Source organism: Meleagris gallopavo, chromosome 8 (genome assembly GCF_905368555.1).
Source record: "Meleagris gallopavo chromosome 8, MGAL_WU_HG_1.1, whole genome shotgun sequence".
Taxonomy (NCBI): domain Eukaryota; kingdom Metazoa; phylum Chordata; class Aves; order Galliformes; family Phasianidae; genus Meleagris; species Meleagris gallopavo.
In genome coordinates, this window is record NC_139411.1 from 28832024 (window position 1) to 28847678 (window position 15655).

At 36.4% G+C, this 15655-nt stretch overlaps 1 protein-coding gene across 1 annotated transcript in view; it reads right to left on the reverse strand.

The window, feature by feature from the left end:
* Nucleotides 1–493: 493 nt before the first annotated feature.
* Nucleotides 494–15655, reverse strand: part of RAB11FIP2 (RAB11 family interacting protein 2) — a 33340-nt gene continuing 18178 nt past the window's right edge. Inside the window, exons 4-5 of the mRNA XM_003208191.4 lie at nt 8678–8723; nt 494–5060 (exon numbers count right to left, since the gene is read on the reverse strand). Of these exons, the coding sequence (XP_003208239.3) occupies nt 4833–5060; nt 8678–8723 (274 nt within the window). The 3' untranslated portion in view covers nt 494–4832. The remainder of the gene's footprint in view (nt 5061–8677; nt 8724–15655) is intronic.

Here is a 15655-nt window from a genome sequence, read left to right on the forward strand (position 1 = left end):
GCTGCATAGCCAGAGAGACATGGGGTAACACAGGTGATGGAGATCTGCAGAACCAAGCATGTGTAAGTACACACACATCTCCAAATTTGACTCTCATTTGCAAAAAACATCCTGTTTCATGAATCCTGAAAGGGAAGAACCCTTTCTAAGCCTCTTGTCAAGCCCATAGTAATATGACAAAGGACTCTGCCATGCTGCCGAGCAAGGAAAGGAACTGCATCCAACCAAAATTCAAGCCTCCTCAAGGGACTCACTGAATTACACCTAAAATTCTCCTCCTGAGCATCTGCTCTCCCAACAACTACTGAAGAGATTAGAGGCTTCCTTTGTTGGCTGCCCTGTATTTATCATTCAGTTAGAATCGCCCTTAAGGAAACAGCATTCTCTAAGGCTGAGACTCTCAAAAGCGTGGATCTTACAAACACAAATGGAAGTGGAACTTGGAAGTTACATTTTTTGCAAATGCAGATTAAGATCACAATTCAAACAATACTGTGGTAGTGCATTGTGGTGCTTTATTAGTGTTAGACATGCAATATTGTTTTAATGGACAGAAATTAAAATACTGAGATAACATTGTAATCAAATTAAAGAGCTGAAGTTGCAATAATGAAACAAAAATAAAGTTTCTTCATGCATCCTAGGATTTACAGTTCTCACATGTGCATACAGTTGTGATTCTGTACCATTATTAAATTGTAGACAAAGTACCATTGATTGCACAAGACAAAATTAACCCCTAAGGTAGAAGTAATGTTCAGATCTTTTACAGACTTCCTATATAACCTGGATCTTCAGCTTTTTACAGCATATCATAATACAAGACACCTGGAAGCTTCTAAGATGAATAGGAATGGTTCTATCACTTGTAACATACAGTGGCTGATGAACAAATTGTGAAAGGCAAAGTAAATGCTCTCTATGCTATAGGAGACTGTGACTTTTTCCAACAGAAACAAAGCTCAAAACCCTTCATAAACAGATTAAAGTGCTACCTATTGCATATTAAATACTTCCAGTGCCTGTATGCAGATTTAGAAGTTATAAATTCCTGAAAATAGTGTCTCAAACTGAAAGTGCTGACAGACCCTTACATCTAGCATCATGAATGCAGCAGCACTATTATCCTTCATCACGGACTTCAAAGAGAGGAAGTTAGGCAACATGCTTCACATATCACCATTTTAAAATCACAGAGCTAACAACTCTATCATATCAGCAACAGTAATGGATATATAAACAGCAAAAAAGCATACTTTACATACTTAATATAGGACAATATTTTTTCTCTAAAGCTGGAAGTGTAAATAAGCCTCCAGTGCAGCAGTAAACATATTAAGACAACAGTTGTTTTTAGATGCATCTAAGAAAGGGCATCCTCTAGAGAAAGAAATGCAGACTAGTACCTAATGAGCCTGAGTTTCATTAGGTCCCCACATCATAAAGCCTTTCTAAATGCAAGGCAACATTTTCACAGCTGGAAAGTTACAAATAGTTCTTGATACAGAGCCAACAGCAATAAATGTAGCTATGTATAATCTAGGGAGAATGCTACATTCATTAGTAGGTGGAAAACCAAGCTAAACATAAAATACAGCAGCACGAGGTAACATATATAAATATTAAACATCCTTCCAGAATGGCAGAAAGTAAATGTTACTTACAAAACTAAAATACAGCCTTGATATTTGTTCTTTGAAGTAAGGAAAGTACATTGCTATGAGCAGAGATGTTTCAAAGGAGAATTTCCAAGTACAGGGTGTGCACGGATGAACTTTCATTCTTATTTTTGACAGAAGAGACCAAAATAATGTGCCCCAAATTCTCATCCCTACCTTTCAGAGGGCAAGAAATACTAATTGTAAGTGGCAAGTTATTATAATTTTTAAATGATCTGTCAGAGAATTTACAATTTTGTCCTACTGGAGAAACAGAACTTACTTTGTTTTCAGCATATAAATCACTCTGTATGAAATGTTTTCATTTGAAAGCTGCATGCTCCATCAAATACAGGTGGGATGAAGGTGCATTTCAAAAACAGTCTCAAAAATATAGAAAAATGTTAAAATGTTCATTTTAAACAGAAAATGACAGGTGTGCAATTTTTCCAAAATTGCCCCAGAAGAGCTTGTATCTTTAGCCATAAGAACTCCATATAAAAACTCAGAGTTGAAATTCCTGTCTCTTCTGGTAACTTTACCTTTTCCTAAATTGCATTTGTCGTTCTCCTCTCTTTCTTGATACACTGTTGGAAACAAAAGGTGCATTTATTCACTCACAGATCAGATAAAGACGAGATAGCGCATTCAAAGCTTCACTAAATTTCTTCACTAATGCACAAAAATTGATCTTTTCGCTACCTTTAATCTGCTTATCATTCTCCGTATGCAAATATGTCAAATGATCTGCTTTTAGTCAATTATGCAGTTTGATATTCTACATTTACATTCTAAAAGGAGTGATTTCAGAGGTGCTAAATATAGTAGAGTTTCATTTTAATAATTATAAGTTGGCTTGTGAGTGAAAAGTCATTGGAGTGTATTTACTTGTTAAACCCCACTGGTGTGTATGGTTCAATCATTACGGATACTACACACTGTCTCACGTGTCCCAGTTAGTTTGACAATGACTGCTGAATTCGAAACAACTGCACAACTCTTCCCCATTAACAATATGAGAAAACCACTTGCCTTAGCCAAACGTTGAAAAATGTTCAAGAACTTGCATGGAAATACTGAGTATCTGAAATACATCTTGGTGTAATTAGGAAATTAAAATGAGTGCAAAACCTAACTTCCAACAGTAAATGTACCATAACTTTGTATATAACCTTTGGCACTTTGAATATATTACAGCAAATTTACAGTCATACAGACCTTAAGTGGGTCAAAAAGACATTCATGTGGTTTACAAGGTACAGAACTTGATAAATCTTTCAGTTGTCAATAGAGAAATCACTTGACGAAGTGGGCCTGTTTCTTTGTCTCAAATGACTGAGGCTTCATCCAGGCAAAATGACCTACACTGGTGGATCCCAACACAGGGCTGAGAAGCTCAAACTACAGGAATTTTAACACTAGAGGGTTGGGAGATAGCTCCTAAAAGTGGGAGAAAATAAAAAAAGAACGAGCATGAAAAGAAGGAGAAAAGAATAAAGAAAAAAAGTAAGAAAATGAAATGTGGGAATGACTGTTTTTTGTCTAACGAGTATATTCCTCTGCTGTCATATAAAACTAACATTGTCAAAAGTATTCAGACAGTAGATCCATTTCATCTCTTCCAGATAATAGTTATTTAAGAAAATCTTTGTAGCTTTAAAAACAAAAAAACAGATTTTTTGCAGCATGAAAAAAAAGGAATTTTATGCTTTTTTCTTTCTCAACGACAGCTATTACTGCTGTTGTGTAAGAAAACAGATCAGGCGCAGAAAGAAAAGAAGAGGTGAAAAAGACAGTCATTCTTTTAAAATCCAAATCTAAAATATTATCTGTACCTTTTTTTTTTTAATACTTTCTTACTGTTTCACAGCAATAGACAATCCAACTGAGGCTCTTATGAAGGAAATTAAAATCTACCTACGTTAATATTGTAAGGATTCTTCTCCTACACTATTTTCCCTTAATAAGTTCATCACCGTATTTAGCCATTTTACTGAATAACAGATATCCTTTTCATCTGTCATCTTACAATTATTAAATGATCAGGAAGACATTTACAACATTCTTTCATTTGCCTCAATGAGAACTGGCTTTCAAAGTATTTATAAAGAATACAGAGCTTTTTAAAAAAATAAAATTAAATTAAACCTGTTACCCTAGACATGTTTCAGCAACACAGCCTATTTGTAAAGGCTTATAGTTTGTTCTCGTAAGTTTAAAAAAACCTAGGAGATATATATCATGTTAAACTCAACCTTAAATTGAGTCAGTTCCATATTTTCAGAATTACCATGTCTTTTTAATTCAGTCTGTTCATTTCTCCTATATTTTTAGTGTAGCAGACCTTGGCTGAACAAAGTACTCTTACCTTATTCCAACTTTTCTCCCATCCTACTTCTGACTCTATTAACACTGTTCAAAGTACTTTAATGTATTAAAAAAGCATGCAATAACTTCATACAAAAAGATCTGCAAAATAATATCCCATGTAATGAGCTTGCCACCAAAGTTCAATCTTATACACAAAAAATCTGCATTTAAGTGTAAATTAACTCATTCCCACATGTGCTATTAGTGAAATGGCATGGTATTTTTCACATTGCCATACAAAAGCATACTGCATACAGTACAGCATTTACTCTGTAAAGATTGTGCATCACTGTTTTCCTCTGTTATGTGTAAAACAAACTGCATTCCATTGCAACAAGCCACATTTAGATTCTACACTGGCTTGAAAACAGTGGCCTTAATGGCATGCCATAGTACCAGAATTGACATATTTGCATAATATTAATTATCAGTCAAGAAAACATTCAAAAAAGCACAGGGTATCTCAGCTGATGCTGCATGGACAGTGTGGACACAGACACTGCATTCATGTGTGTTATTTACTCTACAGTAAATATGCTGCAGCTAAAGTTGTTTTCAAAAAGGAAAAAATAAACAAACTTATTCAGCTAACCCAATGAAGTACCATTTTGGCAGTACCTGCTAGTGTTTGGAGTTAAAAACAAAACATCAAATAACAACACAAAAAACTATGTCACAGTCCCATCCTTCCGATGTCTGGAATTTTTTTTAGAACAAAAAGGGAATGAAAAGAAGTCAAAACGTTGAAATGTTATTTCCTTCCACTAAAGTATTCAGCAGAAAGTACCACCAAGTGTCACCATCTTAGCTTTTGGAGAATTTGCCAGCTTTTCGAGAAGGTTCATATGGCACTCTGAGAATACTGGGTGTTTCTTCCATCACTCGTACAAGAAGATTATCAATGTAATCCTCAAGTTCACGAATATGGCTGTCCTTCTTTTTAAGCTGCTCTTTATGTTTCAGCAGCTCCTGTAAAACCTCTTCGTAGGTGAGGTTCCGGTATCCTGCAGTGGCGTCAAAAGGATTTCCATCCTACAGGTAGGTTTAAAGAAAACAAAACAAAGACCACCAGATTTAATTAAATAGTTTTCTGAACTGAACAGGTTGACAGGTTGCTTTTCATATATTTCTCATGTACACCTTTGACATAGGACATTTTTCTTATATTATATTCCTCCTCTTTTCACTCTAGAGCTTTTCCCTCCAATATCCCTCCTGGAGCAAACAGCTGGCGATACGCTGCCCAGTTTGAAACGTTTCCCACACTAACACATCAGGAAAAAAACCACACTGTTCTCAGAAAGATGTGCACACATTTTGTGAACATCTGAGCAGTAACCCCAACAAACTGTTAGTGGGTCCTTTTGGGAAACCCACTGTAAGGTAACATTAATTACAGCAGAAAAAGAGCCCTGAGAATTCTGGCCCTACCGTAACTTTCCTGAATTCTCATCTTTAGAGAATATTATAGCAAAAACATTTACTTAGCTTTAAATGACATCAGCCCTCATCTGTCTTTCATATTCTATTTTTAGTCGCCAGCAGCTTGCCAGGCCTCGGTCTCTGAAATATACATTACAACTTCCAATTTTACATTTCAGGTGAACTGGAGAAGACCAGAGTACTTAAGTCAGAAATGTGTACTGCTAGAACATCTCGCTGCGCTGCTGCCTTCAAAGCAGAAAGGGCACAGAAAGCTGCAGAGGAAACAGCAATGCTTTCGTATCGATCTCTGATGACTCTGGATGCAGTTATTACCAAAGATGGGCAAATTGGTCCCTGAAAAAAGGTCAGCATGCGAACTAAAACACTATAATGTCCTATTCTATGTCAAGAAGATACAGCTGAGATCTTCAGTAACCAGATAATGAAATATTTGGCAATTTATAATTGAGAAAAAGATTGTTTCTTCCCATACAGCTCCATACTGACATGTTGGCATGTCAAATCATTAACATTCAGGTGCCCAGAGTTTTCAGTAAAGCCTTGTAAGAAAAGATGGAGCACTGCAAACATGCTGAAGTACCACAGATCAATCAGTCACTCTCCATCAATTAGATTTCAATAGCAGCCCTTCAAATTAGGTGCTTTTAAGATTGCATTTGAGATGTTTTATAGCTCATTCATGTACGTGCATTTAGTATTTTGAACTTCTATTATCAAGTTACAGCATTTTACGTGATCAATAAGTCCCATTTTATAAAAATGCCTACCTTGATGAAATCCATAAATTGGTTACTAATTGATTTCCAACAAGTAGAGAAGAGAAAATAACTTTACTTTGTGGTCATTCTATTTTTAGCACATTTTCTTCCATAAGAAGGAAGCTAAATTTTATCTTCAAAGAATTAGGGATTTACACACTGGAAAATAAATTAAGACTTCAATGTATAAAATACAGAGTTTGCTTAATTTTCTGATTTGGCAAAGGAAGAGGAAAGAATATGCCATGATGTTTTTAATCATTATATAAAGTTTACTGGAAAATCATGTATAATACATATGCTTTAAAGATGTTTTGCCACACATATGCTCTCTACTTCTGTGTGATCTTCTGTGTGAATAACTTATCAAATTAAACACACGAGAAAATTCTACAATGCTTTTAGGATTTAGAAATAGATACTGCTAAAGGAAGGAGGATTTTAAATGTCCAGTTTGAGTAAAGGGTACTTAAGTGCCTATATGCTTACTGAAACAGATACCAAAAATGTAATATAATACATTATTCTTATGGTAAAGTGTTAAAGAACACATTGCAAATAATGAGTTTGCAAAGAAGTATTGCCTCAGCTGTAAGAATCCTAGTGGGGCACAGACTGACAACCAGAGGAGATGGAGGAAGAAGAGTCAGGCAAAGCGATGGCCTGGCAATCTCTGATCATCTCCATATTGTTCTAATGAGGAGTTCCACTCTGGGAATATAATCTAAACTCCTTTCACATCTTTTGTCCTACTTACTTCATCCTCCTTTCAGTTCTTAATTAGGCCTTAAAGAGCTCAGGCTGCCCTTTCAACTGGCTACTGCTCCTATTTAAGCAGTGCTGTCAGAGACAGGTGTTGGCACCAGTGTAGGAGACACACAAACATAATTACTCAATGCGATGTGCAAGGAGGAAATGCAATGAATTGGTGAGGCCTATTACTGCAGAACCTAATAATAAATTACTTCAAACACCTCAGAAAGCAAACTGGAATATTTAAAAAAAAAAAAAAATTCAAATGGTTTCATTCAAAACCGTGGTTGCGATATATTTTCTTCTCCTAATTTGTATTTTGTATTAAATGAGCACCACCTCATAATCCTGCAGCTGACATTTAGAATAGCTGCTATTCCAAAAGAAAAATCATCAAGGATTTCTTTTATCACCTTTAAATCCTTTAAATAAAACAATTCACATATTACTTCTTAAAAGAATTATAACGGCGCTTTTACCAGCAATAAATTACACGATTTCCAGTAGCACATTTGCAAGCACACAGAAACTGTAATTACAGTTACTTTACAGACAATAGCTGCAAAGTTAAATCAATTTTTTTGATGTTGTGTTTTGTCAGAGATTAAGTAACCGCCTGGTAGAATTCAGTTTACTATCTGATCAAAGGCAGCATTCATACACGCTGACATCTCCCACCAGTTACTTGCATTAAAAAAACTTGGGTGTTTATAATAACATCAAATATTATTAAAAGACATTTACATAAACCAGCAAAAGCAAACAGTACAAAGTCATATTTCCCTGTGAAACTTGTTTTCTATATATTGTAAAGATTGAAAACAAACCCACTTTTAAAGATTTGATCTATTCACAGAATAAATTTGAGTAAGACCACATTTTCTTCCAAACAAAGATGCTGCACAGTCCATCTGTGGAGCTTGTTTTGTCTTTTCTTCCTAGTACACACTTTTAGGTTCTGTTGCAGTAAAAGAGTATTCTGTATTTTGAATAATAACTCTTAGCATTTATTTCTATTTTAAGTGTTTTCTGCAAGGCTGCTCATTTATTATTTTTATGATGAATCCTGCCATGTATCAGCTCATTACTTCCATTTGGATTGGCCATCTAAAAACGATCCTCCAATCTCAGAGCCTGGCAGTAGAAAACACCTGTGATGATGGCTAATGGACAGCTGTGTAATGCAGGGCTCTCATCTGACTGCAATTCTCTAGAGCTATCTGCTATACCTCAGTGTTCCTTGTTGCTCTCCCTGTATAGATCTAATTTTCCCTTTCTTTTCTACATTGTAATACTAGAGGTTATCCAAATATTTTGCACGTTGAGTATGAAACTCTTCTTTATTTCCAAGTTTATTTCAGTTTTCTTATTTTCCAATTAGATTTTCTGGAAATATGAATAGAAGACAAGACAAAATCACAGAATCATAGAATGGATTGGGTTGGAAGGAACTTCCAGGATCATCACATTCCAACCACCCTGCAAAAGGCAGGGCTGCCAACCTCCATACCTAAAACTAGACCAGGCTGCCCAGGGCCCCATCCAACCTGGCCTTAAACACCTCCAGAGAAAAAACAAACAAGCAACAAGCATTTCCTTATAAGAAGTTAAAAAAGAATACTAGCTCATATTGTATTGGGCACCAGTTAGTTGGTATTTGCTGATAGCTTTCCATAACACTTCACAACTCACCGTTGTTTTCCTGAGGTCCTCAGTGCCAGAAGGATTCACGTTAAAACTGCGGAGGAAAAACAAACAAATATCAACTGTGCACACATATTTGACAAAACTTCTACTAGAAATTACTACTCAACTGAGGGTACTAGCTGCACAAGGTATTTAACATGATTTATCTTCCTGCCTTGTCAAACTTTGAATAACTAAGACAATATTTGAAATTAGTGGAAACTTTCATATACTCTCCGTCCACAATTTTTGATATCCTTCTGTCATAAAACCAGAATAAGCAGTGTAAAGATATTACAGATTGGGCTTCTCCAGCAATTTGATTATTTCTAGACGTATTTTATACTTCTAAGTATTAAAGAAATGCTTCATATGAATTATTCTGGGAATAGATTCTGGGATGAGGTAGTTAAAATAAAAACACAACAACAAAAAGGCTAACATTCATTGCCAACTTTCATGGAAGCTGCCAAAGGAAAAAGGTCCTTTGAGAAATTCCACTGAGGTCACCACGTTCAGTTAGAACTAAAAAGATATCTCGTATTAACCACATTTGCTTTATGCTTATAACTGAGTTAATAAGCTATTATTTTATAAACTCAGCAATTATCCCACATATTCAGAAAGCAAAGCTATTTCACGATTCTGTTGTGTGGAGATAATTTTCGTCCTCAACTGCAAAAATGGCAGTAGATATTGATAAAAGCAGCCATTGTCAAAGTGTCAGACCCAAGAAACAGACACGGTCCACGGAAGTTGATATAATTATTTGCAAGTCTCCTCAAAAAACATTGCTGCCATGTCTCATGTACTTGCTATAGCAAGTTTTGAGAGAAAATTAAGTCTTAAAGAAAATGTGCTCTCAGAATTTGGATATGATTCACCAATAATACTTCCTTGGTAGCACCATAGCAGGTATCATTCTTTCACATCACAAAACCTACCATTTATTCAAGTTGGATGTATTGGCTGTCAAAGATGATCTCTGTTGACAGAGCTTCAAGAAAACAGATCTCTGTGCCTGGCTGCACCAAACTGCTGACAAGCTCCTACGAATGCTATGACAGGCATTAAGAAGTTCATTTCTTTCCTATTTTTCAGGTTAGAGAATCTCATCGGCCTAAAACTAATGATTAATTCTACAGTCAACAAGCTGATACCTGAATAAAAACAAATTAGTAAAAAAACCACTGCAATCTATGCTTCAAAGAATAATCTGGAAAGCACAAATTGTACACTTTTTTTTTTTTTTTAAATTTTAAAGTTGGCTTGAAGTAAAAAGCACGTGTCTCATGTCCATCACTCTTTGATATCTGAAATTATAAGCCATACATTTCATGGCATAAAAATGGAAGACACATAACACGCAAACTGGTGTTTTATTATTATTATGTCCTTTTATTTTGTTTCAAAAATAGTCTTTTGCTTATACATAGAAGTCCAGAGAACCCTCTGCTAGACTGAGGACATTAGAGGAAGACTGGATTACATGAACGGTCACAACTAGAAATAAAAAGGCGTCTGAATACTCAAGGTCTGGCTGGCTCCCATTGTACCTGTTTGTAACAGCGATCTGAAGCACTCTGCCTGGAGTTTGCTGCAGAATAGTTTTGAATGAGGGGCTGCATTCATCGGGTATTGTCTACAAAGCAAAAGGCAGGAACCCTCCCTCACGGTCTGCATTTTAGTTTCACACTGATGTGTCAAACACATGATGAACTTGCTTCATTCATGGCTGCCTTTTGTGATGCGAGAAAAAAAAAATGAGTTAACTGAACTGGATCAAATTAGCTTGGTGAAAACCAAGAATGTCTCTATTTAACAAAGTGTGGCGTTAATTTGGGATATCTTTCTTTTGGGACTGTTTCCTCATGTTAGACAAGATATAGAATAATACGGCCTGACTGCTCAACTAAGTGAGCTTCTGAAAGGTTAAAAAAGCAAAATCTTTCACTGCACTGAATGACTTTCTGTGCAATAAGTTCTAGGACTCTCTTACACAGCAGCTGCTTAAAAGAAAAGTTCTGACTATGAAAAGTTACATTTGAAAATTAGAAATGTAAGTCACTAGCAATATGGATTAATCTTTTTTTTTTTTCATCTAAAAACTCAGCAGTCACCTCTGTAACATTGTGGACACTGTAACTGCAATTACAAAAGAGCACATCTGCGTATTTCACATGAAGCAATCTGAATATCCTTGCAAAAAAAAAAAAAAACCCAAAAAACCATTAAATGAAATATTCACCAATAAAACCCCAACCCTACGAATACTCATATTTTAGAGAGATATGAAGAAATATACTGCTTCTCAGTGAGGCAGGAAGAAACAGGTGCTGGGATTGCATACAGCATGTTGAAGTCAGCCTGTCCAACCAACCAACGTGGGAGCTCTGCGGCCCCGCCGAGCCTCGCAGGGTTTCCTGCCAGCTCCTCCAGCCCGAGGTGAACGTGAGCCGTTGCAGACTCTCCCAGCTGCACCCATAACTCACTGTCCAAGAGCCCTGTAATACCTTGAAAGAGCATACTGTAAAATTATGAATGCATGCAGTTGGGGGAGTTGCAGATACTGTGTATTGAAATAAATGAGTAGGGTTTCTTTTTTTTTTTTTTTTTTAATTCAAATTTCATCTCAACAATACATCCCTGATGGTATTGCTTGACTTGATCATTTGATTACTTACACAGATTACAGAAAACACACCTCCAGCACTACAGAACATGAATTGCACAAACGTGGTGCTCAGGGACATGGTTTAGCGGAGGGTTGTTAGAGTTAGGGTAATTTGGTTAGGCTGTGGATGGACTTGTGATGATCTTTAAGGTCTTTTCCAACCTGAGCAATTCTATGATTCTGTGATTCTTCCAGGAGCCCTTTTCTTGACTCTGTAAGAGCATTCTGAATTTATCAATCTAAGCAACTACATAAAATCATGTCATTTTTTAACTGTGTTACAATCCCAGCACATAGCCTAGTTATAGGCCTGTCTCTGTTTTTTCCCCAGGGCTTGATAAATTGGCAAGAAACTTTTGCTATGGAAGCATAAAAATATGTTCACAGCTTGAGAAAAAAAATTCTTTTTGTTTTTAGAGAGCAGTTCACTGTAAAAGTGACTGTAAAAATCTAGCATCGCGGGATTTTATAATTACTGTTTCCCAATTATGCCTGAACTAAACTCGCTCAGTGTACAATTGAAAAGATGTTTCTTTTCTAACAAACAGACATTCTGCCAACTGCCCCTGAGAACTGAAGTCCAACCGGGTTTCTCTGGCTCATGCATCCTCATTAACGCTGTGTAACTCCCAGGAGTTACATCTGACCCCAGTGCCTGCTCACTGACTCTATCAGCCAACCTACACAAACTGGCTTGTCCACTCCTCTTCCTGATCACTGAGAAGACTCTGTCTACCTTCCTACTCCCATTTCCTTAATCAGCTCAAGGAATCCAGTGACCATTAATCTGCTCTGCTAATCCAGACAGGTTGGGAAACCTTTCTCCCTCCCTACTGTTGCCCATTACCAGCCTCGTGTTCCTCTCGGTCTGCTCATGTCCCAGGTCCCACATCAGAAGGTCTGTGGATCTTCTCTTACAGCTAATAAACTTTCATTCACCCTGAGAACCTTTAAGAAATTCAGGAACTAATACAAGGAGGTAAATCACATCTGCAAGCCTGAGGTTGGAGAAACAAACTGCACTGAGATCATACGGTGGTTGACCAAGTGAGCCACTCAGCTTCTGCATACCCTCTAAGCAACCAGAGGTAAAACAGACTTACTTGGTCTAGCACAGAAATTAGTCATGCCCCCATTTCACTCATCTGGGAATCCAATTATTTTCCTTAAGAGTTCCTTCATATCAGATGTTTTCACCAAACTAAATCCTATCCATTTTTTTTTATTAGAATTGTTTCTTTACATTTTTCACTGAACAGTGAAAGCTCGTTAGAATTTCTGGGGTTTATTAGCTTGGATTTCAACTTTAGTATGTGACATGAGAATGCTTCCCTGCTACCACGTTGCTGGGGGAAGAAAAGCAATGAGAAATACATCTAGTATAAAATTATACTGGGGACAGACATACTATAACTGACTCTGTACAGCGTTTTGGATGACTGCTTCATTATTATAACAACTATATTGTTTTCTACTTTCTTGTTCTTTTCTTTAGTTAAATGCATTTCATTAGAACAACAAGAAGCTCTCACACTTCTTTCCTAACACTGACTTTATGAGGCAGTTACATTCCAAGCTGATTATCTGCAGTTTGTGTAGAAACGTCAGTGTAGTGGAAACAACCAGAAATGGTGTGCAGGGAAGCAGCTCAGGTGCCAAGGTGAAGCACTACAGCACAGAGCACTGGGCTGGTAAATCACCATCTGAGTTACCTTTTTTTAAGATTAAATGTAGCTCAAGTATCACAAGCACCAGTTTACAACTGGAGTTTGTAATTTTGTCTCCTGAAGCTGAATGGTAGTTAAAAATTCAAACATTGACTTGTGGCTGCTTAAATATTTAGCTTCTAAATGCCTAGAAATTAAAACCATGTTTTTAAAAAAATCTTTCCTATAACTGATTGAAACATTTTTAGTGCCTGAACCATTTACTCTGACAACATAATGAATGGGAGTCAGATTCCACTATGCTGTATGGAAGTCATATTTTCCTAAGGAGCAAAAGCTCTTTACTTATCTTTCATTTCTCACAGTACTTAAACGATCACTGTATTGTATGGTATTACAAATTAAAGCTAGGAAATTTACATTAACATTTAATATTCAAAATACTGAAATTTTCTTTGTTAACTTGACATATTGAGAAAATACCCAGTACTAACTTGCTCTCTAATAGAAATAATACCTGCACAGGTAATTAGCAAAGCTGTACCGTGATCATTTTCCATTCGAGTCTAAAAATTCTTTCTCTTCCTAATTCTTGGTCTTTGCACTTACATTTCTTATTATATTGCTTATGATTTTTTCTTTGGATTATCATAACACACACCAGAAACCTGAAATATTAGGATGCAGTTTAAGTTATTAGCAATCTAATAGAAAAACAAAAGAAATGAATACAATTGTATACAGATAATGAAATTCAGAAACTTAGTTTTCTGTGGAATATGATTAGCCTGCTGTGTCTGGCAATGCAGACATCACTTTATACTCTGAGAAGGAATGACTGTCATGTCTGGCAGCTGAGCAAGCATGGAGCAAGCTCATTGCCATTTATTTCCCAATCAGATTCTGGAGAACATCACTTAAGACACTTCACTACATAAATTGTCCTGCTGTCAAGATGTGTTCCAAGGCCTTCTGGAGTTTGTGTAACCCATGAGGACACAAAAAGAATATCATTTTGTGTTGCTATCACTCCATTTTCTTAATATTACTATGACGTCCTACGCCAGGAGTTAACTGCATGAAAAAACCCAAACTTTGAATGTAAGATACACTTTCACTGCAAGCCATTTGTTCCCATCTACACACATTCTTTACACACATTCCTGTTCATGAGCAGACTGCTGCTCTCTGTAGCCCTCCTGATAGCAGCAGGCTCTGTGAAGATGAGGAAGTCCCAGAAGTCCTGGACAATATGCACTTCCAGGAAACAGCCTTCTCTCCTGTGCTTCAGGTATATCTCAAATTTAGAGCAGTAAAAACACCACAGTGCAAGTATACAGAAGCACAGCACCTATCAGATATAAAACTTGAACGATTTAACAAAAATAATATTAAAAGAAAAGCCACATAAAGTTGTTAGGAAGAGTTATACTAACTTTACGATGGCTAGCAATGGTAAAGAATCTCTGACAAGACCAACATCACACACAAAGCCAGTGCTTTCCGTAACAAGAATAATTAAATCCATTAACATGCTTATCAACAATCTAGTTTTTTATATACTGGCTTTAATCTGTTCTTCATATTAAGCAGCAAGGCATTAAAAGTCAGTATTCTTCACACTCAAATGCATTATCACTCTGCCTTCTTGTGCACAAAAACAAAAGTGGACACTGAATGAGAGCTGAAGAAAGCAGAAGTGAAGCAAACCTGAAACGTTGAACATTCCTCACTGTACGCACTTAAGAAACTGTTTCTAAGACTAACAGCAACACAAGATGACAGTACTTAAACAATTCAGCCTTAGCACTTTGAAATTGCATTGTTTTGCACTTGAAATGACGTGTTTTGAAACAGCTTTTCTGTGTTTTTTTTCTGATGCACTAAATCAATTAAAGATGATACAAGAGCACAACTAACATGATGCAGTCATTCACAAATCTGTGAGGAAACTGAGGAGCAGATATAAAAAGGTATGCTGGATCCCTAGTCTGTGCATACATGTAAATAACTTCATTTAAAAAAATCATGAATTGAGACCCACAGCAGGCTGGCACCTGGTTCCAAGGTTATTGGAGACAGACCAGGGACCAGGAGGTGTGCAGGGCTGCATTTGTGAGCTCTATCAGATGGCCAGCCCTCTGCTTCCAAATATTTAAGTATCTTTAAATAATGGAACTTGTAGCTGCATGCTGCTGGACGCAGTACTCATGTGAGTTCACTCATTATGAGACATCTAGATCCAAAAGTGATCTACACAGTGTGCTCAACTGAACGTTCATGTTCAACAATGTTCATAAACAAAAACAGTTTTATACAAAAGTTAGCATTGTAAAGCATTTGAATATTTCTGCTTTTATTAGGCAGCTGTGCTATGCCTAAAAAACTGATGAATTATTTATCCCCGGGAGACTACTAACAATCCTCTACACTAAAGGCTGTGCCAGCACCTTCACAAGAAGACTCTACATACAGAGATATGTGAGCCAACCAAAAAGAACAGTGACCCCAAAGTATAACTTTGTATTGAAAATTAAGAAAATGGTTTTGAATGCTTAAAGAAATAGCACTAATTCTTCCTTCTTAAAAAGAACAACAACAAAAAAATATCGGTTTTATATTGCTTCTGGATTTATTAATAAA